This window comes from Microcebus murinus, chromosome 14 (assembly GCF_040939455.1).
Source record: "Microcebus murinus isolate Inina chromosome 14, M.murinus_Inina_mat1.0, whole genome shotgun sequence".
NCBI lineage: Eukaryota > Metazoa > Chordata > Mammalia > Primates > Cheirogaleidae > Microcebus > Microcebus murinus.
In genome coordinates, this window is record NC_134117.1 from 73,193,967 (window position 1) to 73,221,906 (window position 27,940).

General features: G+C 38.3%; 1 protein-coding gene across 5 annotated transcripts in view; it reads right to left on the reverse strand.

The window, feature by feature from the left end:
* CSGALNACT2 (chondroitin sulfate N-acetylgalactosaminyltransferase 2) overlaps window positions 1-26,926 on the reverse strand; it is a 45,019-nt gene extending 18,093 nt beyond the window's left edge. The window contains exons 1-7 of one of the 5 annotated variants that reach the window (XM_076010257.1): window positions 26,759-26,844; window positions 15,272-15,444; window positions 12,200-13,123; window positions 9,823-10,039; window positions 7,891-7,992; window positions 4,130-4,308; window positions 1,200-1,294 (exon numbers count right to left, since the gene is read on the reverse strand). In XM_076010257.1, coding sequence (XP_075866372.1) covers window positions 1,200-1,294; window positions 4,130-4,308; window positions 7,891-7,992; window positions 9,823-10,039; window positions 12,200-12,860 — 1,254 coding nt within the window. In that variant the 5' untranslated portion in view covers window positions 12,861-13,123; window positions 15,272-15,444; window positions 26,759-26,844. Of the gene's footprint in view, window positions 1-1,199; window positions 1,295-4,129; window positions 4,309-7,890; window positions 7,993-9,822; window positions 10,040-12,199; window positions 13,124-15,271; window positions 20,725-26,758 lie in introns of those variants that run through there. The other 4 variants (XM_076010255.1, XM_076010256.1, XM_076010259.1 and 1 more) reach the window with 4 other exon arrangements.
* Window positions 26,927-27,940: the final 1,014 nt, after the last annotated feature.

The window sequence follows — 27,940 nt, forward strand, 5'->3', positions numbered from 1 at the left end:
CTGGTTTCGAACTCCTGAGCTTGAGCAATCTACCAGCCTCAGCTTCCCAGAGTGCTAGGATTACAGACGTGAGCACCCGGCCATCATTTTATTTTTTTAACATCTTAAATTGACTTAGCTCATTTTTGCTTTTTCTTAATGTTAACAACACAACGTTATGCTAAATGCAATTTGGTATCCTGGACTGGATCTTGAAACAGAAAAACTGGAGAAAACCTAATAAATCTATAGTGTAGTCAGCAGTAACTTGACAATGTTAATTTCTAAATTTTGACAAATGTACCATGGTTCTGTAAGATGTTAGCATTAGGGGAAACTGAGTGAAGTATGGGAATTCTCTGTACTATGTGTGCAACTTTTCTGCAAATCTAAATTATTCCAAAATAATAACTTTATTGACATATTTTTAAAAGTTTAAGTATAGTTTTGGTAATAACCATAAGTTTTGATATATGGCATTTATATTCTATGACTTTCTAAGTAATTTCCCATAGTATAATATTCCCTCTTATTTTGCAGAGTAGTTTTAATTTCTAGTTAGTAGAGTTTTTTTTTTTTTTTTTTTTGAGACAGAGTCTCACTTTGTTGCCCAGGCTAGAGTGAGTGCCATGGCGGCAGCCTATCTCACAACAACCTCAAACTCCTGGGCTCAAGCAATCCTGCTGCCTCAGCCTCCCGAGTAGCTGGGATTACAGGCATGCGCCACCATGCCCGGCTAATTTTTTCTATATGTATTAGTTGGCCAATTAATTTCTTTGTATTTATAGTAGAGACGGGGTCTCGCTCTTGCTCAGGCTGGTTTCGAACTCCTGACCTCGAGCAATCCACCCGCCTCGGCCTCCCAGAGTGCTAGGATTACAGGCGTGAGCCACCGCGCCCGGCCTCTAGTTAGTAGAGTTTTAAAATTAAATTTTATTTTCAGTATTACTAAAAATAAGTTGGCAGAAATGACTGTACAATTTCCACATTCTGGAACATGAAGTTTTTCTTTATGACATAAACTCCAGCTCCCCCCAACTTAATTCTGAAGCAATAAATGCAAAACTATTATATTGGGGGTGTGAAAATAGACTATGGAGAAGTGTTTACAATAACTATAATTTTTTATTGAAACTTTGTTTTCTACTTGTACAACAAATATAAAAGAATCTAGGGAAGATCTTTCAAGCCTTTCATAACTGACAATGTAAAAGTCTCACCAGTTGCTGCTCCACAGGTGGTGGCACATCCTGGTTGGCATAAACAATGGCAGGGTTGTAAAGACTGAACACCACAGGGTAAAACACCTTCTTACCTATAAATGAAAATATATGTTTGTATCACACAAAGAAGTTATGAAGGATTGCTCCTTATTATAATATCTATTAAGGCTTTATTAAAGTCTTTCTATTATCACACAGGATAATTTTATTGTATCAATATTGTATTTTATCAATATTCAGGCTATAGAACATCATGTCAATTGATGAATATGATGATTTTAACATATCAATAGGTCAGGCTATGAAACTACAACCTTGTAAAAGAACAGAAAAGAAAACAGACTTCACATGTTTGTTCCCTTTGACTCTGGGGATACAAAGTTATTCTCTTAGTTATTCATTAGGGGAGCCATTCAATACTCATTATTTCATCTAATCAGCAGTAATAAACATCGATTATTTCTGACAATCACCAAATAAACTTAGAAACTTCTGTTAAATCTACCCTTCAAAATCCAAGGGATACTGAATAATGAATAGATATGTAAAGAATAATTAAAATAGGGCCAGGCATGGTAGCTCACACATGTAATACTAGCACTTTGGGATGCCAAGGCGAGAGGATTGCTTGAGACCAGGAGTTCAAGACCAACCTGGGCAAAAGAGTGAGATGTCACTACAAAAAAATTTTAAAAATTAGCCAGGTGTGGTGGTGTTCACCTGAGGCTGCAGTGAGCTATGATCACACCACTGCACTCCAGCCTGGGGGACAGAGTGAGTCCCTGTCTCTAAAAAAAAAAAAAAAAAAAATATTACACACACAAAAGGCAGATTTGAACCAAGATCTGGAAAAGTTGGGAAAACAAGAGTTAAAAATACCTGATGTAGGCTGGGCGTGGTGGCTCACGCCTGCAATCCTAGCACTCTGGGAGGCCGAGGCGGGCAGATTGCTCGAGGTCAGGAGTTCGAAACCAGCCTGAACAAGAGCAAGACCCCCATCTCTACTATAAATAGAAAGAAATTAATTGGCCAACTGATATATATAGAAAAAATTAGCCAGGCATGGTGGTGCATGCCTGTAGTCCCAGCTACTCAGGAGGCTAAGGCAGCAGGATTGCTTGCACCCAGGAGATTGAGGTTGCTGTGAGCTAGGCTAACGCCATGGCACTCACTCTAGCCTGGGCAACACAGTGAGACTCTGTCTCAAAAAAATAAACAAAATAAAATAAAAAAATAAAAAATACCTGATGTAATAGCCCTTGCAGAAGACCTGGCCATTAGTATTCAAACCGATTGCATTCAAGGGACTAGTGTCTACCTCCCAACAAAGAAACCCTTGCTGTGACTGCCTTCAATCAAGCAGGATCACATAAAGTGCTCAGTAACTGTAAGGGAGTGTGGAGTAACATGGTAGCCTTTTTATTATAAGATCCCTAGCAGATGTTCATTCCATCTTTTTTCAAATCCATTTAGGGAGGAGGAGCTTAATTTCCTGGAGGCAAACCTATTTCTGGATGTAAAATATTTCTCTTACATTGAGCAAATATGTCTCCTTTAACTTCTACATTTTGAATTTAATGCTTTTTACAGTAACAAAAATAAGCCTAACCCTCATTTACTCATTAGGCTCTCAGAGAGTTCCTGACAACTATCCCTAACCAAACTGATTAATAAGAAGGCAATCATTTGTATGATATGAGTAGTTCTACATAAAAACATTTACTATGAGATTCTTTTTAAAAATTTATTTTAATTGACAAAATTATATATACTTATGGTGTATAACATGTTTTAATATATGTATACACTGTGACATGATTAAACCAAGCTAATTAAAATATCTGTTACCTCACATACTTATTTTGTGGTAAGAACATTTATAATCTCCTCTCTTAGCAATTTTCAAGTATACAATACATTGTTGTTAACTATAGTTACCGTGTTGTACAGATTTCCAAAAGCTGGTTTGTTCTTCATCCTGTTGAGACTCTTTAATACAGAAAACTTCCTTTTTGTATTTAAAATAAAATTTGATTTATAAAAATGTCATTTGCTCATTTTTAAAAAATATCCACAACATAGAGAATAATATACTAATAGTAAATCACCCCAAAATTAAGAGTCTGGAGATCAAGTAGTATCTTTATCTAGACCTCTGCGTGAGTATGAATATATGTGTGCATGCATGTGTGTACATGCGTTATCTGTGTGTGGGGGCCGGCACTATATGCCTGAGGCTGAGTGCTTCTGAGTGCTTCACATCTCCACACCATCTGCTTGACTCTTTTTCTGACCTGTACTGCTTCCTTCTAATCAACGTCTAGACTTCCCTTCCTTTGCATTTATTTGGCTTCAAATTTAGTCACTGGAATTTGGCCCCAAAAGAACAAAGGATATGAACTTCAGAGGATCAAAATTTCAATTTCCTACTTAATATTCCAGTTAAATTATACTTTTTTTTTAAACATTGTCTCACTGTTGCCCGGGCTAGAGTGCCGTGGCGTCAGCCTAGCTCACAGCAACCTCAATCTCCTGGGCTCAAGCAATCCTCCTGCCTCAGCCTCCCGTGTAGCCGGGACTACAGACATGTACCACCATGCCCAGCTAATTTTGTATATATATTTGTAACTGGCCAATTAATTTATTTCTATTTTTAGTAGAGACAGGGTCTTGCTCTTGCTCAGGCTGGTCTTGAACTACTGAGCTCAAATGATCGCCCACCTCGGCCTCCCAGAGTGCTAAGATTATAGGCATGAGCCACCACACCTGGCCTATTCCGGTTAAATTATACTTAATGTACTTTAAGAGAAAATATATTAGGGTTTAAGTAAGACTTCTTTTTCTTAAAATTAAATAATTCAAAACATAGGACATGATGACACCATTCTAAATTCTATACTAAGCTCATCTACCAATGTTGTACGCACCTGGCTCAGCATTTAACCGGCAGCTGTTAAGGAATTCGGCTGAGAAATATATATCAACATCACAGAAAAACATCAAGACCTCTCCCTTGTCCCAAGCTCGGGCACCCACATTTAGTCCTCGTCCACGATTAAATTCTTCATTCAATGAGACCAAGGTGTAATTGTGAAAATTAGAGTCACTATGAGGAAAGCACATACAAAAAATGGTAAGTCCCATTTAAAGTTAACTCTCTTCCTTCAATGCAACTTACAAAATAACTTTTGCACTTCAAATATTTTATTATGTTGGTTCTACATTCACACAGGGAAAGAAAATGACCAGCTTCACCACGAGTATGATCATCAGGGACAGATATTCACCACATGCCCACTTCTGAGGCAGTATGTTGGTGGTGTGAAGTTCAAAAAGTATTAGGAAGTGGCCACTGCTCTTTAGGATCTTAAAAACCTATTGGGGGCTGGGCGCGGTGGCTCACGCCTCTAATCCTAGCACTCTGGGAGGCCGAGGTGGGAGGATGGCTCATGGTCAGGAGTTTGAAACCATCCTGAGCGAGACCCCGTCTCTACTAAAAATAGAAAGAAATTAATTGACCAACTAAAAATATATATACAAAAAATTAGCCGGGCATGGTGGCACATGCCTATAGTCCCAGCTACTCGGGAGGCTGAGGCAGTAGGATCGCTTGAGCCCAGGAGATTGAGGTTGCTGTGAGCTAGGCTGACGCCACGGCACTCACACTAGCCTGGGCAACAAAGTGAGACTCTGTCTCAAAAAAACAAAAAACCATTGGGGAGATAAGCAATATACACATGGAAAAATAGCCATAATGTCTGTCTGGTAAGAAAATAATGCATCTAAATGAATGACACACACAGAGTGCTCTTCTCTCAAAAAGCATCATTTGGATCTCTGTACAAATGTCCCCTTATCAGAAGGATCCACCCTGACACCACATGTGGAGTAGCTCTGACTTCCCTCTCTTTAATCTCTACCCTCTTCCCCTGGCTGTTTTCCTTAGCACTACAAGACACGGTTTGTTCGAGTGTCTCCCCTACTCCATGACAGCAGGTATCTTGTTTTGTTCATTTTACGGACACAGTGTCCCTCTCATAGGAGTTCAGTAAGTATTAGCTGAATGAATGAATGAATAGTTCTGAGAAAAGAGAATCCTTCTATCTGGAGTAGTTAGAGAAGATGCTGGAACTAGAACTTGAGTTATGCCATGGTTAAAATGCTGAATTCAGTGGCAAGTGCAAAGGTCATTTTAAATCATTATTCTCAAAGGCAAAGTGTTGAGAAAGCAGAAAGCATTTTAGAGAACAGAGATCAGAAGAATCAGATTAGAATAAAAGGACCCTAAAATGAGAGAGTGATGAGAGTAGGGTCAGACTGAGGAGTACCTTCTTCCATGCGAGGTTAAAGAACTGAGTCAGTATCCTAAAGGCAAGGAGTGTCAGCAGGGTTTTTCTGCTAGGGCAGTGGTTCTCAAACTCACAGCATCAATTTCTCCTGGCAACATGTTAGAGATAAAATTCTCAGGCTCCACCTCAGACCCAATGACTCAGATGCTAGGGGTGGAACTGCGCATTTAAATTTTAGTAAGTCTTCCAGGTGACTCTGACAATAAAATTGGAGAACGACTCACTGCACTAGGATACGGCCAAATAAAAAAAGTTAACATTTTATGAAGATTATTCTTGCAATAGTACAGAACAGGTAAGGGAGAAATGGAAACAAAGGCTCAAATAGTGCATGATGGACTCCAAGTGCTTGGAGTGTCTAGGACTCGCCTCCCCATCTTGTGGGATATAAATCTCTCCCTTCTTATGGAGGAACTGACCATTACCACCTCATATCCCCAGCACAAGTGGAGGCACTGATCACAGAATACCCCTCACTTTCTACCCATGCCAACCACAATAATTTCCTAGGGGTGGGGACCAGGCTTAAACTGGGCCAATCTCAATACCCTCCACCCAACCTGGCCATAGTGACTGGCTCAAGAGTGGGCAAAATGTTCTTCCCTGGGATTTTCTCAACTGGAGCTGGGAGAAAGCTCTTTCCTCTCTGATGGCAAAGCTGAGATGTGAGCTCAGAGCTGCCAACAGTCATATCCCTCACCATTAGAGGAAGCCAATCTGTAACAGGAGAATGATGTCAACATGCAGAGAAAAACAGACAAGAGAATGTTGATGGTATTCAAGTCTCTGGTTCCAGTCCCTGAGATGCCAAGGTTGCTTTGATTTTCTTCCCCAAATGTGGTTGTAACAATCCCTTTATTTCTGGTAGGTATCCAAGATTCTTCAATACTGCTCCTATTTCCTTAAGCACTCAAGGCAGATTTACACCATTTGCCACAGAGGAGTCTTCACAATAGAGGAACTTCAGTAATAACTAGTGTGAGCACTTAGCACTTAGTAGGTGATCCAAACGAAGCAAGAGAGGAGGGGAAGAAATGGAGGGAGGGAGAACCAGAGTTAGGGCGGTGGCAGCAACAAGGAGGGGACAGAGAAGAGGTCCTGTGAGGTAAGTAGGAACTGACTTATTAGAGGTAATTCGGGGTAAAGAAGAAGTAAAAGACTCTGGGTCTCAGATGTCAAGTCCAGGGGATTGTGAAAATGGTCTTACTCTGAAGTGAAACAGGGCTGTCAGGAGGAGCTGGTGTAGGGAAGGGGAAGAGATGAATCATGTTTACACACCTCAGAGCTGTGAGGGTCCCCGAAGGGCAGAAATCGAGACTGCTCAATTATGCCCAGTCTTCTTCCAACTATCCTAGTCAGACTCCTAAGTGGTGTACGTGGAACACAGCAGGTAGGACTCAATGAATGTTAGTTCAACGATTCAAGAAGAATGGCTGGCCAAATCTGGACTCTTAGGGAATCCAGATTTGGCCAAAACTGGCTACAACTAGCAGAAAGGTAAAGAACTAAAGGATACAGAGTTGGTGTGATTAGAGAAGACAATTAACCTAATAATTTACATTATATCATACTTACATTTATAAAATATTTACATTTTATAAACATAACATTTTAAGATGAAAGTATTGGTTAGCCTGTCAATGTAAAAAATCAACTAAAGAGGATAACAGAGAAAAGGCTGAATTTGGCAGTTAGGTTGTACCTTTGGGCCCATCTTTTTGAGAGGAAAAGGCTGAGAAGCTAAAGAATTAATAATTAAGTATGAAGGAATTACTAAATCATTAATTCAAACCTCTGAACACCTACGATGTGCCAGGTACTATATGTGTTGGTTAGTTACAAAACTACTATTCCATGAGGTTTATCTGTGAAAGGACAGAAACATAATAGTAGCTATTGGGTACTGCAGAATCAAGGGGTTTCTTAAGTATATGGGAGACCTAAGCATTGTTTATAGGGGAGCCTGAGGAAATGGAAGGAAAGAAAGGTGACAAGTAAGAGATAAGCTCAGGAGATGATGATATCAAAGTGAAGGGATTCAATTTAGAAAAAGGGAAAGAAGCAAATATATAGAAGGTGAGTGAGCCATAGAGGGAGAGCGTCCTGATCATGCCAGGCTGCCTGCTATGCAGTGAAGGGAAGTTGAGTCATGTAGGATTGCATGTGAAATGAGGAACTTAATGTCACCACCACTACCCACATGTTCAACCAACTTTTTAAATAGTAGTTATTCAAAATTATTAATTTGTTTAAGTATCTAAAATTCTCACTCTTCTAGTGCTGTATATATATAATATATACATATATAAAAGACTTCACTATGGACATGGCTCACCAACCTTGTGACAGATTCTAGGATAGACTTGACTTTAGACAGTCCTTCTTTACCAAAATACACCACTGTGAGATGAATCCTCTTGTCCTGATGAATACAAACATCCCTAACAGAATTGAGAAATAAAGTTTGTTCAAGAAAATACATGACACTACTCATTCAAAAACCAATCAAATGAAATTTTAACAACAACAACAACAACAAAATGAGGCATTACTGACACAGAATGAAGTCACATGAAGTAAACATAGGAGTGGCAACATTTCTGAATTCCTGAAGGCAGCAGCAAAGGCACAAAGTCTATGCCTGAATGAGCACACTCCTTGGAGGGTCATGGAAGCAGTTCAACATTGTTGCCATATTTCAAAACATTTTTGGAACATTTGGGTTGAGATTGCTCTCAGATGCAAATTATTAATACAAGATCTTCAAGGAAATAAATTCAATCAGTTCATAGCCAAATAAACAACATTCAAGTTTTGGATCAAGAGTTATTTTTGTCCTCAGATTGGCTAATTCCAAAAATTATACCTACCATTAAGGAATCAGTTCATAGCCAAATAAACAACATTCAAGTTTTGGATCAAGAGTTATTTTTGTCCTCAGACTGGCTAATTCCAAAAATTATACCTACCATTAAGGAATAAATATTAGCCATGACTGAGATTACTTACTGTAAAGAATAATGCGCCTCTGAAGGCAATTCCAAGGAAGGCAATTTAAAAAAATGCTTTAGAAAATAATCTCAAATGAACTATTACAACAGTTAAACTCATTTGGAAGTATGACTGTGAACTAATTTCAATATGAGAATAAAGAATAGAATCATAAAGCATTAAAACTAGTATATTAAAGTATTAAAAACATTAAAAATATTAAAGGATTAAAAACATGGTATTAAAAATATTAAAGTATTTAAAAATTTAATTATTAAATTAAGAAAGTAATATTTTCCTCAAATAGTTATTCTAATGTGTAGTTATTACCTCTTTAACATTTCAACATTTTAAATTATCGAAATTTAACATAAAAAAGAAAAACTTTATACTTTCTCTGCTTCCCAAGATAGAATAACTTTTTCCCATCTTTAGTTGAATGTCTGTATTTCTAAATTTATTTCAATTTTAAAACTCAAATCATTCTCAAGGGGACTTCCTTGGGAGATAGCAATGTTCTATATCTTGATTGGGGTAGTGGTTTGTGAGTGTATGCATTTGCCAAAAGTCATGAAACCTATATCCTTAAAATATGTAGATATTATTGTATGTAAATTATTCCTCAACAATGTTGATTTTTAAGAATTCAATCTGTACTAAAATGAATTCACACATAATTATAAGGGCAATCAAATTTAGTTTCTAGGCCGGGCGCGGTGGCTCACGCCTGTAATCCTAGCACTCTGGGAGGCTGAGGCGGGCGGATTGCTTGAGGTTGGGAGTTCGAAACCATCCTGAGCGAGACCCCCGTCTCTACTAAAAATAGAAAGAAATTAATTGACCAACTAAAAATATATATACAAAAAATTAGCCGGGCATGGTGGTGCATGCCTGTAGTCCCAGCTACTTGGGAGGCTGAGGCAGGAGGATCGCTTGAGCCCAGGAGTTTGAGGTTGCTGTGAGCTAGGCTGACGCCACGGCACTCACTCTAGCCAGGGCAACAAAAAGTGAGACTCTGTCTCAAAAAAAAAAAAAAAAAAAAAAAAAAAAAAAAAATTTAGTTTCTAGTAGCTGTCACTCTCAATTTATTTCACAGTTCAAATTATCAATAACACAATATACTACACATACTTAAAGAAAAAAGAGAATATAAAAAAATAAAGTTTCCCTAAAGCCTATAAAATTATCCCAAAATGCTAAGTAATTATACCGAGTGGAGATAAAGTAATTCTGCATTGTTTTAGGAGCATGTAGCCAAATCATTAAGCCCTGACAGTTACCTGAAGTTCTGCATAAACTGTGCAAACGCTTCCGTTCTTTCAGCAAGTGGCACAATTATATTAATAATTGATCTAGTAATGTCAATCATTTCGCTCTTCACTTTCATGAGAGGTCCAAAAGGGCGGAAGAGGGTCACATGCCTATATTCCATAAGGTCTGCTTTCTTAAAAAAGAGTTCATACTGTGTGCCCTTATCTCTCTCGGTGCGATAATAACCTGAAGAAAAGAGTTAGGAACAAAGATGTCTCCATGTCAATGTTTACAAATTCAATGCGAAGATGGATTTTACTGAAAGATCAAAAGTATTAAACCAGACATGTAGGGTTTTTACCTATTTGTGAAAATATTTATTACCACTGCACAGTCAGTAACAACTATCCTTTAAAAGAAAAGGAGAGGTTAAAAAAAAACCTGTTCACTGCTCTGCTACATTATTCAATTCATAAAATATGTTCCAAATGACAATTATTTCTTTCTACATATGACTTTTTAAAATACTAGAGCATATCAACACAGTAACCATATGACAAAGAAATTACTTCTAGCAACATTAAATTATGGACTAAAGAGTCAAAACTTCTATTGTTCAGTTCAGGTCAACAAAAACAAATCTAGTGCCTTCGTAACAGTCACTGGTGATATAAAGAGGGCCACATGGTCCCAGGAAGGGCTAGTCTACTGAGGGTGACAGAAAAATAATAACAGTATAGTTATACACACACACACACACACACACACACGTATATATGTTTTTACTGAATAGATATAGATTTAAACACAGTGATTTGAGACACCTTTGTGAGAAAAGAATGGAAGTCTACCAGGCAATTTGATTTTTAAGTGTCACACTTAGGAGAGAGATGGTTAGACCTATAGATGTGTAAGTCACTCAGTTAATATCTGGGTATAAATGGTGAACAAGATAGACTTGGTTCCAACTCACCTGAGGTTTATAGTCTAACAGGAACTACAAATGAGGAAGTGGGCAACACCACATACTGTGACAAGTGCTATGGGTGTACAGGTAGGTGACAAGAGCTATCTCAGACTTGAGGTTGGAGATGACTTCTCAGAAGAAGTTATATTGAGCTAAAGTCTAGAAGAGGAATAGTAATTACTCAGTTGTTGTTAGCAATCATTTTGGGAGAGGGAAGGCAGTAGCACAGCAGAGGAAAAGTGAAGGACTGAGTTTGTCCCATGCAGAGAAAAATCCTGACAGTAACAGAATTCAAGAGAGTTATAAGATAAGCAGAAGCTGCAGATATAAAACTGGCATAGATCCACTTCTTTTTAGGCAGAGCAAATTTTGACCACATTTTATATGTTACTTTGTCATCTTATTTCCTCTGTAGTTTTCAATTCTGCCACAAACTATAAACAGAGTAAGAAGACAAAAAGCTGAACTGGTAGAAAAATGAGAAGTTTTGAGAAAAACAATCCTTCAAAAATGGCAGGAAGTGACAGCAGAAAAAAGAACAGGTCGCAGGAAAAAGACAGCTGAAATGCCACAACAAGCACAATGCCCTCCCTGATGGCCTCCCAAGGCCTCAATGCATATACTATGGCACAGCAAATGATAGCCATGATGATTAGGGGTCAAAAAACCTACGTGTGGTTTACTGTTTATAGAATCATGCAAAGAGAATTCTTAAGAAAGATTTATATCCAAAATGGTTTTAAGACTGCATTAAATATCCAGCAGGAGGTGTTAAAATGGAGATGAGTAGGGATCTATAATTATTCCTGTTTTTATATATCAACAAATATTATCTTAAATTTATAGCAGTGTTCCTTGACCTCTGAGTCATGTCTCATCTTGATATATAAAAATCCCATACACTTTCTGCATTCTGTACTAGAAAAATAGGGTTTTTTTCTTACTTTTCCAAATGTCAAAAATGCTTTTTAAAACCATGTATGCCTCCTTGATGTTTGGACATATACTTCTCCTTCCGCTAAAATGGAAAATAACTAGTAGGCTACTAAATTAGTTTTTTTCTTTCCTCTATCAAATTTTGAACCTTAGTTCATACATTTTTAAAAACATAAAAAAGGAACATCAAGACAAAAGAGGAATGCAAATCATACACACATGCAAAGACATACACAACCCACAAGAGCCCTTCAACCTTAGTAGTTAGTATTCTTCTATATAAGATGAGATTTATTCTATTTCCCTGGTCCTTATTCTCTATTTTTATTATGATCTCATTATAACTTTTTCCAGAAAGTCGCTTAAAATTCTTGGCAGAATGAAATGGTTAAAAACTTAAATGTTTTAATACAGTGGCTAATGACTGACTTATATTACCATGATACAATATTAGCATTTTGTCTTACTAACATAACTATTGGCCAACATATTTTTCACATTACCTTCTACGAAGTCATTTTCATTAAATATCAGTTTCTCTCCAAGGGGACCCTCCTCATTGTCCTGTTCATCATCTTCATCAGGATTATTAATGACCTCCAAGCCGGCTTCAATAACTTCTACCAATTCATCTCGTTTGTCTTTTCTAACTGGCTTTTCTTCAGGATGGCGAGTGAGACCCATTTCCAACTGAAACACTTTCATTAAGGTAAAACTTTCAAAGGGAATAACCCCATACTCACTGGGTAGTTTGGCTCCTATGCTAACTTCAGCTTTGTCAATTTGGGAATGAAGAAACTCTAAAAGATCACTAGGTGCTTGCTCTTTGTTGCCTTGATAGCCTATGCCATTAGCCCCTACATTCTTTCTCTCTTGCAATGATCTCATCTTCTCGCTCATTTCTTGTAATTCTTGTTTTAGTTGGGCAATTTGGCGTTTCAGACTGGTTGCCCTCGTTTGATAATGTTCTTCTTGCTCTTGTAGGAGGGCTTGATAATACTCTTTACCATAACTTTCCCCAACAACACCAGGAAGAGATGCATTCCCATCAGTCTGGGGGGCACACTCCAGAAGGTACATAAATAGTATCAAAGTGCAGAGCAAAGCAAGGCCCAACAGCAGCCAGTGGGTCCGGGTCTGAAGAATCAATCCTCTTCTAGGCATTCTTATTAATGTGTACTTGCCTATGAAGATAAACTCTTTGCTTGTTCATACTATTAGCAAAAAGTTAGCAAAAATTAAAAACAAAATCGGAATTTCCATAAAAGGTACCAAATGAATCCTGCAGTAGCTTAAAAAATTTCTTTCTTCAGCAGTCATGACTACTTGCAGAAATGAGAAATTAAGTATACTTTCTGTATTGTGACCATGATATACAGAATAAAGAAATCTGATCTATAAAATCCATTATATGAGTGGTGATTTTTCTGAAAGAAACAGATCAGAATCAATCAGAATTTTGTTTCCTTAAGTGTATGTATAAAATTGTTTGCAGCTTCAGTAAACTTACCATGTGACTACTACATGTAGAGAACCATAAGAGGTGCTAATATAATTTAGAATATTCAGTAAATACTGGAGAATTTTTAAAAATACATTATAAAACACTAAAATATTATGTATAATACTTTTAACTAGTATGTCTACACACTGATAACCTCAATCAAAGAAACATTAAATTATGTTCAGCATAGTTTGTGTTACATAGATTCTACTGTTTTCTAATTGTTTGAAAATTATATTGCTTGTAACTCTTTATTAACATAATATTTCAATTGATGCACTATTTCCCAACTAAAGCATATGACTATTTGGGAACTGAGCTTCTATAAATTGCTTCTGTTATATAGTAATAATGGTTTACTGGAGAGAAATATTTTCTTCTAGTTTATTCAATTCAGGCATTCTACCTCATGAATTTCAATTTCTTTTTTTTTTTTTTTTTTTTTTTTTTGAGACAGAGTCTTGCTTTCTTGCCTAGGCTAGAGTGAGTGCCGTGGTGTCAGCCTAGCTCACAGCAACCTCAAACTCCTGGGCTCAAGCCATCCTCCTGCCTCAGCCTCCTGAGTAGCTGGGACTACAGGCATGCGCCACCATGCCCGGCTGATTTTTATATTATATATATTAGTTGGCCAATTAATTTCTTTCTATTTTTATGGTAGAGACGGGGTCTCGCTCAGGCTGGTTTTGAACTTCTGACCTTGAGCAATCCGCCCGCCTCAGCCTCCCAGAGTGCTAGGATTACAGGCGTGAGCCACCGCGCCCGGCATGAATTTCAATTTCTATTGCTCAACTCAGCCATTCTAGAAGCCTTAAAATTAAGTGGGGGGAAAAACAATTTCAAAAGGTCACAGACATCTGGAAAACACATTAAGAAAACATTTTTATATCCAAAGTCCTCCAGTACATTATTTGCACATTAGGTCACATAATTCTTTCCACTGTATTATACATCAACAGATTTCCTACAAACCTTTTATATAGACCTTTGGGGTCTATATTAAAAAAAACATGAACATATTAATCATGTTTATCTTTAGAGAAAAATTCAAAATTCAAAAAACATTTATAAATTTATAAAATTACATGCTATCTTTCATTCTACAACCAACTGTGTGAGTTTTTCTGTGTCTCTAAACTGAGGATTCTTAACTCTAGAAATAGAGAAGGTTAAACTTAGGAGAGGGAAGGCAGGGAGGCCTCCATTGCAAAAAGAAGTTCCATTCTTTATGGTTGTTGAGAAAGACAATATGATATGACAGCAGGTTTTCAATAGTAATGTGTTTTTTTTTTTGGCACAGCAGAATCTATGAAAGATCACTAGGGAATATCAATCCCAGCCACCTTCTTAGTAATTAGGAAAGCCTGGATGTCTTCCATGGAAAATGCTGCAGTGTTTTTTTTTGTTTTGTTTTTTTGTGTTTTTTTTGTGGCACATGTCTGTATAAAATGAAGGACAGATTCAAACTTCTTTATAGTAGACCACAAATAGTAGACTAAACTCCCCTTAGCTATTTATTACTTTAGTAAACCAAATGATAACCAAGTATCTTGAAAAATTTAATTTACTACAAGGGAGTCTTTTACTATGACAACATCTGTCTTACTAATTATACATTTTGTTTAAGTGATGTAGGAAAAAATTTTAGTTTAAGAAATACTATCTAATTAAAAATAAGAATGCAAAGCTAATATTATTTCCAGGACTTAACCATGCCTCAAAACCATAATCCTTAGCATAAGAAACAACTTGAATTTCATCATTTAAAAGATAAACTTAGAGGCATCTCTTTTAATTATTTATAAGTTGTTACTAGCCCACTTATTAGAGAAAAGAAAGGCTAGAACTGAAAATGCAGACATAATATTGTATAAATTATTAATAAAGATCTACTTAACCATACTAAAACTGTCTTGAAGTGAAATGTAATAACAGAACTAACAGTAAGTAATCTAAGTACCACTATCTTTTATTACTATGGTAGCTCATATATGGTTTTCTTTATATAAATTAATTATACACACACACACACACACACACACACATATATATATAGAGAGAGACAGGGTCTTACTCTGTTGCCCTGGCTGGTGCACAGTCGTGCTAATGTAGCTCACTGCAACCCCAACCTCCTGGGCTGAAGTGATCCTCCTCCCTTAGCCTTCAGAGTAGCTAAGACTACGGCCATAGGCTCTGGCGCCCAGCTAATTTTTTATTTTTGTAAAGATGGAGGTCTTGCCGAAATACCTTTCACAATAGAAACAAAGAAAATAAAATACTTAGGAATATATTTAACTAAGGAGGTGAAAGACCTCTATAGGGAGAACTACAAAACACTGAGGAAAGAAATTGCAGAGGATGTAAACAGATGGAAAAACATATCATGCTCATGGATATGCAGAATCAACATTGTTAAAATGTCTATACTACCCAAAGTGATTTACAGATTCAATGCAATCCCCATTAACATACATACCATCATTATTTTTTAGTAGACCTCAAAAAAATAGTTCTACGCTTCGTATGGACCCAGAAAAGACCTGAATAGCTAATGCAATCTTATGTAATAAGAACAAATCAGGAGGCATCACTTTACCAGACTTCAGGCTATACTACAAGGTTATAATAACCAAAACAGCATGGCACAAGAACAGAGACATGGATCTATGGATCACTGGCATAAGAACAGAGACATGGATCTATGGATCAGAACCATCCTCATATAGCCATCTTATCTTTTTTTTTTTTAAACAGAGTCTCGCTCTGTTGCCTGGGCTAGAGTGCCATGGCATCAGCCTAGCTCACAGCAACCTCAAACTCCTGGGCTCAAGCAATCCTTCTGCCTCAGTCTTTCGAGTAGCTGGGACTATAGGCATGCGCCACCATGCCTGGCTAATTTTTTCTATATATTTTTAGTTGTCCAGCTAATTTCTTTCTATTTTTAGTAGAGATGGAATCTCACTCTTGCTCAGGCTGCTCTTGAACTCCTGACCTTGAGTGATCCTCCAACCTGGCCTCCCAGAGTGCTATAATTATAGGCATGAGCCACCACGCCTGGCCTAGCCAGCTATCTTTGACAAAGCAAACAAAAACATACACTGGGGTAAAGAAACCCTAGTCAATAAATGGTGTTGGAAAAATTGGATAGCCATAGGCAGAAGGCTGAAACAGGATCCAAACCTCTCACAAAAATTAATTCATGATGAATAACAGACTTAAACCCAAGGCATGAAACTGTAAGAATTCTAGAAGAAAATGTTGCAAAAACTATACTTATAGATATTGGCCTAGACAAAGAATTCATGAAGAAGACCTCAAAAGCAATCACAGCAACAAGAATACATAAATGGGACCTGATCAAATTAAAACCTTCTGCACAGCCAAGGACACAATCAATACAGCAAATAGACAACCTACAGAATGGGAGAAAATATTTGTATGCTATACATCCAATAAACAGCTGATAACCAGAAACTGTTTACAAAGAACTCAAGCAAATCAGCATGAAAAAAATCAAACGACCCTATTAAAAAGTGGGCAAAAAGACATGAATAGAAATTTTTCAAAAGAAGATAGAATAATGGCCAACAAACACATGAAAAAATGCTCAATGTCTTTAATCATCAAGGAAATGCAAATCAAAACCACAATGAGATATCACCTAACTCCAGTAAGAATGGCTTTTATTAAAAAATTCCAAAACAGCAGATGCTGGTGAGGATGCTGAGAGAAAGGTACACTTATACACTGTTGGTGGGACTGTAAACTAGTACAAACCTCTATGGAAAGTAGTATGGCGATACCTCAAAGAACTTAAACTAGACCTACCATTTGATCCAGCAATCCCACTATTAGGTATTTATACAAAGGAAATAAAGACATTTTATAAAAAAGATACTTGTACTCCAATGTTTATAGTACCACAAGTCACAATTACAAAGATGTGGAATCAAACCAGATGCCCATCGACACATTAGTGGATTGATAAAATGTGAGATACACACACACACACACACACACACATATATATATACACACATACATGCTATAGAGCACTACTCAGCCATAAAAAAAATGGTGATCTAGTATTTTCTGTAATAACCTGGATGCAACTGGGGGCCATTCTTCTTAGTGAAGCATCACAAGAATGGAAAAACAAACACATGTACTCAATACTAAATTAGAACTAATCAATCAACACTTATATGCACATCTGTAAGTAAAACTGAAGGGAAATCAGGTAAGTGGGAGGGGACAGGAGGGGATGGGTAAATTCACACCTAACAGGTACAATGCACACTAACTGAGCGAAGGGTACAGTTATAACTTTTACTCAAACTGTACAAAAGCAAATTATGTAACCAAAACATGTGTACCTCTATAAAATTCTGAAATATACTTAATTAAAAATATGGGAGTCTTGCTATGTTGCCCATGCTGGTCTCAAACTTTTAGTTTCAAGCCATCTTTCCCCTCAGCCTCCCAGTACTGGGATTACAGGCATGAGCCACTGTGCCCAGCTGATAAGGTATTTTAAACTATGAAATATGATTCATAAATGAGTCACTACTAAAAGGTTTACTTTTCAATGAAATAGAAAATAACAATATCAATTAGCCCAGAGCCCAACCAACCTTCTAAACATAAATGCGGATTTAGTTAAGTGTTTTGAGGACAGAAAGGGATAATGTGAAAATGAGCTGTTAAAAGTTATATAATACAAAATCAAAGATCTCAGACATGAAAGAAATCTTAGAAGCCATCAATTCTAACTCTGTAAAACAGACTAAAATGACATCCTCTTATACCCAAGATGGACTAACAGAGGCCAGGTTTACTCGCATGCTTGAAACAACATAAAAACAAATACCCTCCCTGCCAAAACGCTAAAATATGAAACAACAGTTTTTTCAAGATACTCAACATCAGGTAACAACACTGATCCCCAGAGAAGCAAGAAACAAGTGGCTGCCCAGCTTACTGCCTTAGTTTCTAAGCCATACAGGGAGGGAAAACTAAGTAGAGCCCAGCAGATTCCCTGAGTTGATGGGATGGAGGTGATAGTCTGAGGAAATTAATGCAGCCAGGGTTCCATGGATATAGTACCAGAGAGGAAAGAGCTGTACAGAGAACTCCAGAGATCTGAAGAAGAAACCCTCTAGGTATTCAGCAGAGCACTTATTAGTGAAGGCTTATGAGGAAACTAACAGGCTAAGGAAAGGACCACACAAAAAATTAGAGGGCACAGAATCAAGCATTCATACAGGGCCAGGAATAGTGCATGTTTCCACCAGACAAACTGAAAAACCTCAAATTCATGGGACATTGGGTAGAGTACTCAAAAAAAGTCTTGGCTCAGAGTGGGAAATAATCAGCTCTAGACTAAACATGGCTCTGGTCCTGCCAACAAATCTTAAAAGCAAGACCTAAAAGGATCAACTTGTTTCTAAGTAACAGTATAATAAGCCTCAAGAATATTTATAGGAATATAAAAATATCCAGTACTCAGCAAAATAAAATTCACAATATCTGACAAACAAAAATTACTAGTCATAAAGAAAAACATGATCCATAATGAGAAAAATCAAGAATTAAAACTGACCTAAAACTGACATAGATATGGGAATTTGCAGAAAAGGACATTAAAGCAGCTATTTATAACTATATTAAAAAAATTCATGTTCAAAAGACTAAGTAGAGGCATGGATAACATCATAAAGATCCAACCTGGCCGGGCGTGGTGGCTCGCACCTGTAATCTTAGCACTCTAGGAGGCTGAGGTAGGAGGATTCCTTGAGCTCAGGAGTTTGAGACCAGCCTGAATAAGAATGAGATCCCGTCTCCACTAAAAATAGAAAAATTAGCCAAGCATCATGGCAGACACCTATAGTACCAGCTACTCAGGATTCTGAGGTAGAAGGATCACTTGAGCCTGGAAGTCTGAGGTTCCAGTGAGCTATGACGACGCCACTGTACTCTACCCACAGCAACAGAGCGAGACTCTTGTCTTAAAAAAAAGAAAAGAAAAGATCCAAATTAAACTTCAAGAGATAAAAATTTCAATGTCTGAGATGAAAAATACACTGAATGAGATTGACAGCAGATTAAATACTTCAGAAAAACCTATTACTGAAGACATAGCAACAGAAACTATGAAAAATAAGAACAAAGCTGTGTGACAACTTCAAACAACCTAATAAACATGTGATTAGAGTCCTCAAAGAAGAGGGAGAGAGTTAAAAGAAATACTTAAAGAAATAAGGCTGAAAATTTCCCAAATTTGATGAAAACTATAAACACATAAATTTAAGAAGCTCAACCAATCTCAAATACAAGATCTAGAAAGAAAATTATAGCAAGGCACATGCTATTCAAATTGCTCAAACCCAATGACAGAAGAATCTTAAAAGTGGCCAGATGAAAAATGTACATCACATACTACTTGAAATCAATGCAAGTAAGAAGACAGTGGAGCAATATCTTTAAAGAACTGACAGGAAAAACATGCCAAACTAGAATTCTACATCTAGAAAAGTTATCTTTGAAAAAGGCAAAATACTTTTTCAGACATAAAAAACTAAAAGAATTCATCACCATCAGATCTGTACTACAAGTCCTTTGGGCAGAGGAACATAACATTAGATAGAACTGTGGATCTGCACGGAGCAATGAAGAACTTCAGAAATGTTAACTACACTGGTAACACAAGATTTTTTAAATTATCTAAATCCCTTTTAAAGATAACTGAATGAAAATGGAAAATTCCAAGAAAGATACAAACTAATGAAACTGACTTAAGAAGAAATAACTAAATATGAATAGATCTGTATGACAAGAGATTGATTAATAATAAAAAAGAAAAGTCCAGGCCCCAAAGTAAAATACCGCATATTACTCTAAATGTCTCCTGTTAACAATTTTTCTATTTGCCATGTGACTTTGAGACAACAGAAGTGTTAAAGGTAGTTAATTCCAAAGCACTGATCCCTTACATAATAATATGACTTTTAAGCAGTTCTTCATCTTTTGATTCCGCATGTTTTGGTACTAACACAATACACTATGCATCATTTCCAGGATACTTACATTGCAGTGAGCCAAACTAACCTGCAATAAGAATAACCTTTGCCCTCTGAAAACCACAATCCATTTGAGTCAGTCAATCTATCTTTTTGTTTAGAGACACTCTTGCTCTGTTGCCCCAGCTAGAGTGCAGTGGCGCGATCATGGCTCACTGCAACCTCAAACTCCTGGCTCAAGCAATCCTCCTGCCTCAGCCTCCCGAGTGTGGGCCTACAGGTGCACACCACCACACCGTGTTAATTTTTCTATTTTTTGTAGAGACAGGGTCTTGCTCTTGCTCAGACTGGTCCCAAACTCCTGACCTCAAGCAATCTCCAGCCTTGGCCTCCCAGAGTGCTAGGATTACTGGCTGGAGCCACCGTGCCCTGCCTGAGTCTATTTAAAGTTATATTCTATATAATCCTCCCAAATTTTCTGTATAGAATAATATCTTATTGAAGTTTTCAAATGCTATTAATAAATTTATAATTTTAAGTTCATTTTTTTTTACAGCAAAAACAAAGCCACAAAATGATTTGGAAAACAACCACTGTCAGAAAACTGAAACTAAAATATTTTGAAGTGTAAGCATTTGGGAAGAAGTAAATTAGAATGTTTTATTTCTTGGAAAGTTCTGGATTCTTGATTACTTAATGAGTATCAGTGATACACTGATTCTTCAACATGTTGTTGAATAAGAGGCAAGTAATTAGAAATAAAAGTACTGATCACCAGAAAGCAGTACTTACTTAACAAATACTTGACTACCTACTGTGTGTCAGGCACTGGGTACCAAGAACAAGTAATACCAGATGGATCCTTTTGATAAGGTGTTTCTGGGGAAAACTATACTCCTGATACCTGGATTTCAGCAAGACAAATTAATATTCATGATATCATTATAGGTAAAGCAGAAAAATGTGCCGGCCTATGGCACAGTAAAAACAACCTGAAGAGTTAAGAGTAACAGCTATTTAATAGCTATGTAATCTTGGGCACAATACTTAACCTCTCTGAGCTTCCTTTATAAAATGAGGTAGTTTGCCTGGATAGCCAATGTTCCTTCCAAGATGTTACAATTACTTTAAGATAAACTAAACATACACACAAACTTCTGGAGGGCAAATTTGATTTAAATGCACATGCCCATTCATACAGCAATTCACAATTCTACTTTTAAGATTCTATACCTCAGAAATATCCACACTAGGCCGGGCGCTGTGGCTCACGCCTGTAATCCTAGCTCTTGGGAGGCCGAGGCGGGCGGATTGCTCAAGGTCAGGAGTTCAAAACCAGCCTGAGAGAGACCCCGTCTCTACTATAAATAGAAACAAATTAATTGGCCAACTGATATATATATATAAAAAATTAGCCGGGCATGGTGGCGCATGCCTGTAGTCCCAGCTACCCGGGAGGCTGAGGCAGAAGGATCACTGGAGCCCAGGAGTTTGAGGTTGCTGTGAGCTAGGCTGACGCCACGGCACTCACTCTAGCCCGGGCAACAAAGCGAGACTCTGTCTCAAAAAAAAAAAAAAAGAAAAAAAAAAAAAAGAAATATCCACACTAGTATAGTATATAAAGTCACATGCATGAGATGTTTATTAATGTTATATGTAACAGCAAAATAAAAATAAAAGCAATTTAAAATCTATCAATAGGGGAAAGGTTAAACTGCAGACATTTATACAATAGATTTAAAAACAAATGAGGTAAATCCTTATGTGCTAATGTGGATAATACCTACAAAATGGTGCTAGTATGTTGCAAATATTTTGTTTTCTTGTCTATATAATAGGCTTGGGAACCAGATGGCCTAAATTCAAATATCTGCTCTATCATTTCCTAATTCGTCATCACAGACAAGTTCTTCGTAAACTTCACTTTCCTCACCTGTTAAGTGAGAATAATTACAGAACCTACCCTGGGGTGTAATTTTAACAATTAATCAAGTAAAACCTGTCAAGCATTAAGTGCTCAATAAGTGTTAGGTATTATTTTCCATTAAGCAAACTTTTGTGTTGTTGTTAACAGAGTCAAATCTTCATTCTTTTCCTGTATGACTACTCAATTTTAGCTTCCCTACCTGAAGTAATTCTAATATAAGAATTTTTTTCCTCAAATAGCTAATTCTTACCATTTATTATGAAATTCATGGTCTTGTCATTAATTTGAAATGTTACCTTTATCATAAGCAAAAATTCCTATACATGTATAGGTCTATTTCTAGCCTCTAAACCAGAGGTCAGCAACCATTTTAGGTCAGATAGTAAATGTCACAACCAATCAACATTGCCTTTGTGGCATAAAAGCAGCCACAAATAATATGTAAGTGAAAGAGCATAGCTGTGTTCTGAGGGACACTAAAATATGAACTTCATATAGTTTTTATGTGTCATAAAGTGTTATTTTCTCCCCCTCATCCCCACAAGCATTTAAAAATGTAAAAGCTACTGTTAGGTCACAGGTCATACTAAGAAAGGTAGCCAGCCAGAATTGGCAATCCCTGCTCTAAACTCCTAAATTTCTTTTACTCTTCTAAAAAATTTTTATCCCTTTAAAATTTCACAAAATAAATACATGTGATAAAAAGATATAAGGGCATATAGTAAAAAGTTTCCCTCAAAAAGGAAACTGGACCCAGAAGTCCAGTTTCCTTCTCCAGTTTTTGTGTATCTTTCCAAAGCTAATGCCACCATATACTGAACTGCCTTAGTAAAAATAACTTAGAACATGTTATTTCATCTGTAGGATAAGTTCCTAGAAGTGCAACTGTCTAAATTTCCTTATTCACTGTAACATGTAATTGGTTAGTATCTATAACTTCTCCCTTGATAAGTGCCCAATATGACTTTACCTACTTCCCACCTTCCCAATCAAGTTTAAAATCACATTAAATTTTTGCTCCAGATTATTATAGATTTTAAAATTATGCCTACTCTGGTTTATGAATCCTTTCTTAACACTGCATTAAATTTCTTAACTATGGTTATCAATGACGGGTTAAGAAATAAATTTTATTGTTTTCTTTGATCACTATTTCTTGAATTCTACATCTATTTTTCTTAGATTAATTTTTCATTTTGATATAGCACATCCTAGGTATTCCTAGTGGGTATGGGTGAAAATGGCTTTAGTTTGCCCCCAATCTGAATGATAGTTTGACTACATGTAAGATTCTGAGTTCAAAATATGTCCCACAAACACTTTTTAAACACTGTTCTGTCGTCTAACATTCATATTCCAAATTGGAAATCTATTTGCTAGTCTGATTTCCATTTCTTTACAGGTAACCATATATTTTTAGAAGTTTATGAATTGTGTATTTATCCATGAAGTTGATGTTTCACCAGAATTCATCTAGGTGTATCTCTATCAACATTCTTTTAAGACTCTCAGTATATCTATTCCATTCAAAAACTCACATAATTCTGCTCAAGGAAATATCCTTGTTCTTTTTTTTCTTTTTTGAGACAGAGTTTCACTCTGTTGCCCAGGCTAGAGTGCTGTGGTGTTAGCCTAGCTCACAGCAACCTCAAACTCCTGGGCTCAAGCAATCCTCCTGCCTCAGCCTCCTGAGTAGCTGGGACTACAGGCATGCGCCACCATGCCCGGCTCATTTTGTATATATATTTGTAACTGGCCGATTAATTTCTTTCTATTTTTAGTAGAGACCAGGTCTTGCTCTTGCTCAGGCTGGTCTCGAACTCCTGACCTCGAGCAATCCTCCTGCCTCGGCCTCCCAGAGTGTTAGGATTACAGGCTTGAGCCACCACACCCGGCCTCCTTGTTCTTTGATACAATGTTTTAATTGTTTTCATTCTACTGTGAGGTGGAAATGGGGAATCTGGCATCTGTCAGTTGGTAGGGGAGGAGAGTGGGAAACAGGAGCAGTCAGCACATCTAACATATCTTCCCATAGCTCTCTGCAAAGGCATACTTCCTGATCATCCCCATTGCATGGATGAAGTAACAAAGACCAGAGAGGGAAGGGTTGATCTATATTGCCAGTACTTTGTCCCCTGATACTTATTTTTGTCTGGCTTAGGCTGCCTAAGACTTTGCCTTGATATTTCTACCCTCAGGATCTCTGTTTTCTCTGTGGTTATTTCTTCTCTTTCAATTTCTATTCCCTCCTGGAACTCCTATAACACGTACATTGGCTCTTCTAGATATATTTTCCACATCATGGTAATTCTATCCTACTTCCCATGTTTCAATATTCAAGAACTGATTGCTTTCTTCGAGGCAGCCTATATGTGTTCAAAAAGCATGAGACCCTACCAAATATGAGGATACTAATATTTATTTTAAAGTTTTCTTCTGTCTCTTATATGAACTCCATTGCTTCAGGGCCTAGTTCTTGTTTTGTTCAATATTGGCTTCTCTTACATGCTACTGATTTCTCAGAAATGTTTAGTGATTTTTGTTGTCTGTTCAGAGTATAAATCTACTAGTATTTCAGTCCATGTGGAAATCACTATATTCCTGCAGTAAATTCACATTTGTAACTAACCCTATAACTCAATTTTACATTTATACCTAGTGCTTATGTAGCATGACAATAACAATGTAAGTTCTTTGACTTGGAATCCCATGATTCTTCATTTCATTTTTAGTCATATCCTTTTGGTATTTCATTTCCCCTAACAACCACTAACTTGAGCAACATAGTGCTTATGTAAGTGTTACACCAAACTTCAGAGTCAGGTCATCACCAGCCCTAACAGACTTGTCTAACAGTTAAACAAGTAACAACAGTCTCACAGAAGACTGTCCTTGATGTGCAATCCAAGGGGTAAATAATGTGGTAATGAATGAATCACTTCAGTCTTGAACTCATAATAGTTATGCTTTTTACCAACCTTTAATGCCATGTTACTTAAAATAACAAAATCTATTATATTAGAAAAAAGACTCCACATTAGTTAAAATGTAATTTTCTGCCTACCTTATGACTCAGTCATTCTACAGCTGACAGAAATGCATAGAGGCTCATCAAGACATTTACAAGAATGTTCACAGGCCAGATGATTGCAGTCAAAAAAAATAAAAAAAATAAAAAATAAAAAAAAGAATGTTCACAGCATTTTGAATATTCAAAATACATCATATACAAAAAATGGGAACACAAATGTTCATCAACAGAATAGTCACAGATCATACAGTGGAATATTACACAGTATTAAAAAGAACTACTGATACCATACCATGATATGCATAAATTATACCATACCATGAAATATGGGTGAATCCCACAAGCAATATGCTGGGCATACTGTATGATTCCACTAATATGAAGCTCAAAATAGACAAAACTAAAAGCTGATGAGAGAAATCAGAATACAGATTGGATAGCAGGGATATAACTGACTTGGAAGAAGCAGAGGGAAACTCTTGGGATAATGAAAATGCTCCACAGTTATAATTTGATCTATCTGGTGGTCATACAAAGTAATATGTAAAAAATTGAGCTGTACAATTAAGATTTACATACTTGTTGACTTCATATGTATTTTATACATCAATAAAAAAGAAAGAGAAAAATGTAATTTCCAAACTGGAACTAAAACTGTGCCTATTTAGGTCATAATTCTCTGAGCCATACATATTGGAAATCCATCATCCTTTCTGATTTTTTTAGTCACATGACAGTTGTAAACAAATGGCTGCAGAATAACGATACAAGATGAATGTTAACATTCACAGTCATAAAATACTTGGTTTCTCACTTCCAAGATCAAAGCTACTATTTTAATACAACATTAAAAGCATTAATTCCACCAGAAATGAAGGCCCAGCTCCTGTGAACCTTGAATGATGGTGAAATTTCACATCTCATCTATATTTTAAAAGCAAGCGAGAAAAGGCCTCTAAGTTTAACAAGTCAGGGGCTTAAGAAGCTTCAGATTATAGTCAAATTGTCATTCCGTCAATACCATCATCACAAACAGAAGTGTCACTATCGTGTTTTATAAATTACTGCTCAGTCACTTGTTCAGGAATAAAGTAATTTTCAAGATGAATTCTCTGACAGCTGCCAGAGGCTCCCTAGTCTCCTCGGCCCCAGATTCCTCCACAAACGGGCATCTTTTAAATAAAGGCGTCCGTTCTGGTGTCTGTCAGATAAAGACAGGCTGTCAGAGAAAACCATTTTCAAGCAATAAAGACTGACTAAAAAGTTTACCCTCTGAGAGGAGGGGAGATGTGGTGAGTTGGTTAAACAAAACAAAACAAAAACACTGACACACGAACCAACGGTCTCTGGCAGCACTTTTCTCAGAAAAAAACGCGGCTTTTCCCTAAAACCAGGGCGGACTCCAGGGCTCGTCCGTGAGGCGGCTCCATGGGGACAGGGCCCCAGAAGCGCTCATCCGGGGGCGACCCTCGGGGGACAGAGCTCCGGAGGGGTTCGTCCGTGAGGCTACCCGACCCCGACGGCCCCCGCACCCCCAGGGCCCGAGCCTGGGGTAGCTGCGGACGAGCGGGGCCGGGTACTCACCGAGCTTGCCCGCTATCGCACCGCGGCCGCCGCACTGCCGCCTGCTCCCCGCCGCCAGTACACCCGGCCGGCGCCGCTCCTGGGTCAGCCGCCGCCTCAGCCGCCTCAGCCGCCTAGCCTCCCGGCGCGCAGCCGCGCCGAGAACGGCCACTTCCGGCGCGCGCGAGGAAATGTGGCGGCCGCGCGCCCCGCCCACTCCTGCCAGGTCCCGCCCACCCCGGGCGCACCCGGTGCCCGGCGCAGGACGCCCAGAGCCTGGCACGTTCGTTTAACCACTTAATCTGATAAAAAAATATGTGTGTGTGCATCCCCCAAAACGACCTGTGGAGGCCGCAGCATGCCGACCGAGGCTTCTGCCTGAGCCAGCGCCCGCGGGAGAGCCCGGCCGCAGACTGGCTTTGTGGGCACCCTGTCGCGGAACCGGGCGAGGCGGCAGCGCCGGCCTGCGGCGTCCCCAGAGCCCGAGGGGCTGTGAGCGCCCGCGTGCGCGCTGAATTAGGGCCGCCAGGTCCCCAGGGGTGTCCGAGCCTGGTGTCCGAGTCTCCTCGGGAGCGCCGGGTCGCCAGTGACCTGTGGGCTGGTCTCTCCTTTTCTTCGGACCTGGGTTTCCTCACATGTTAAATGACGGAGTTGAGGGGACATGCAGGAAAATGTCTTCGAGGTCGGACATTGTACGATTTCAGCGAGTAGGGGAGGAAAGAGAAGCCCTTTCCCTTTACCCTCCACTCAACCGACGGTTCCAGGAACGTCCCCAAGGCCCTTCGCCGATGGCTGCAAGCCCTCCACGGAGATAAGCCCCGGTCCCTACTGTAAGGCTTTTCAGGGGAAAAACAGAGAGAGAAAGAGTGGGACCAAACCTCGTGGCTGTATTATGCACTCCTGGACGAGGTTCTGGGGTCCCAAGAGAGGGGCCCGCAGACGTCGCACCCGTTTGAAGGGGGTGAGGCCATTTGGGCCGGGCTAGGGACTTTTGGCCGGAAGAGCTGGGGCGACCTTTGGTGGTCATTGAGAAATAGGAGGGGCTGGCGGTATTTGCGGAACCCAGGAGCCAAAACGTTCTTAGGTGTGGACATCTGGGTGTGGTTGTTCTCTGCAGGGCCTGGCAGTTTGTCCATGGCGTGAGCCTTTTCTTTTTGATCTGGGGGTGGGGGGGCATCACCAGCCTTACACCTACTACTCGAA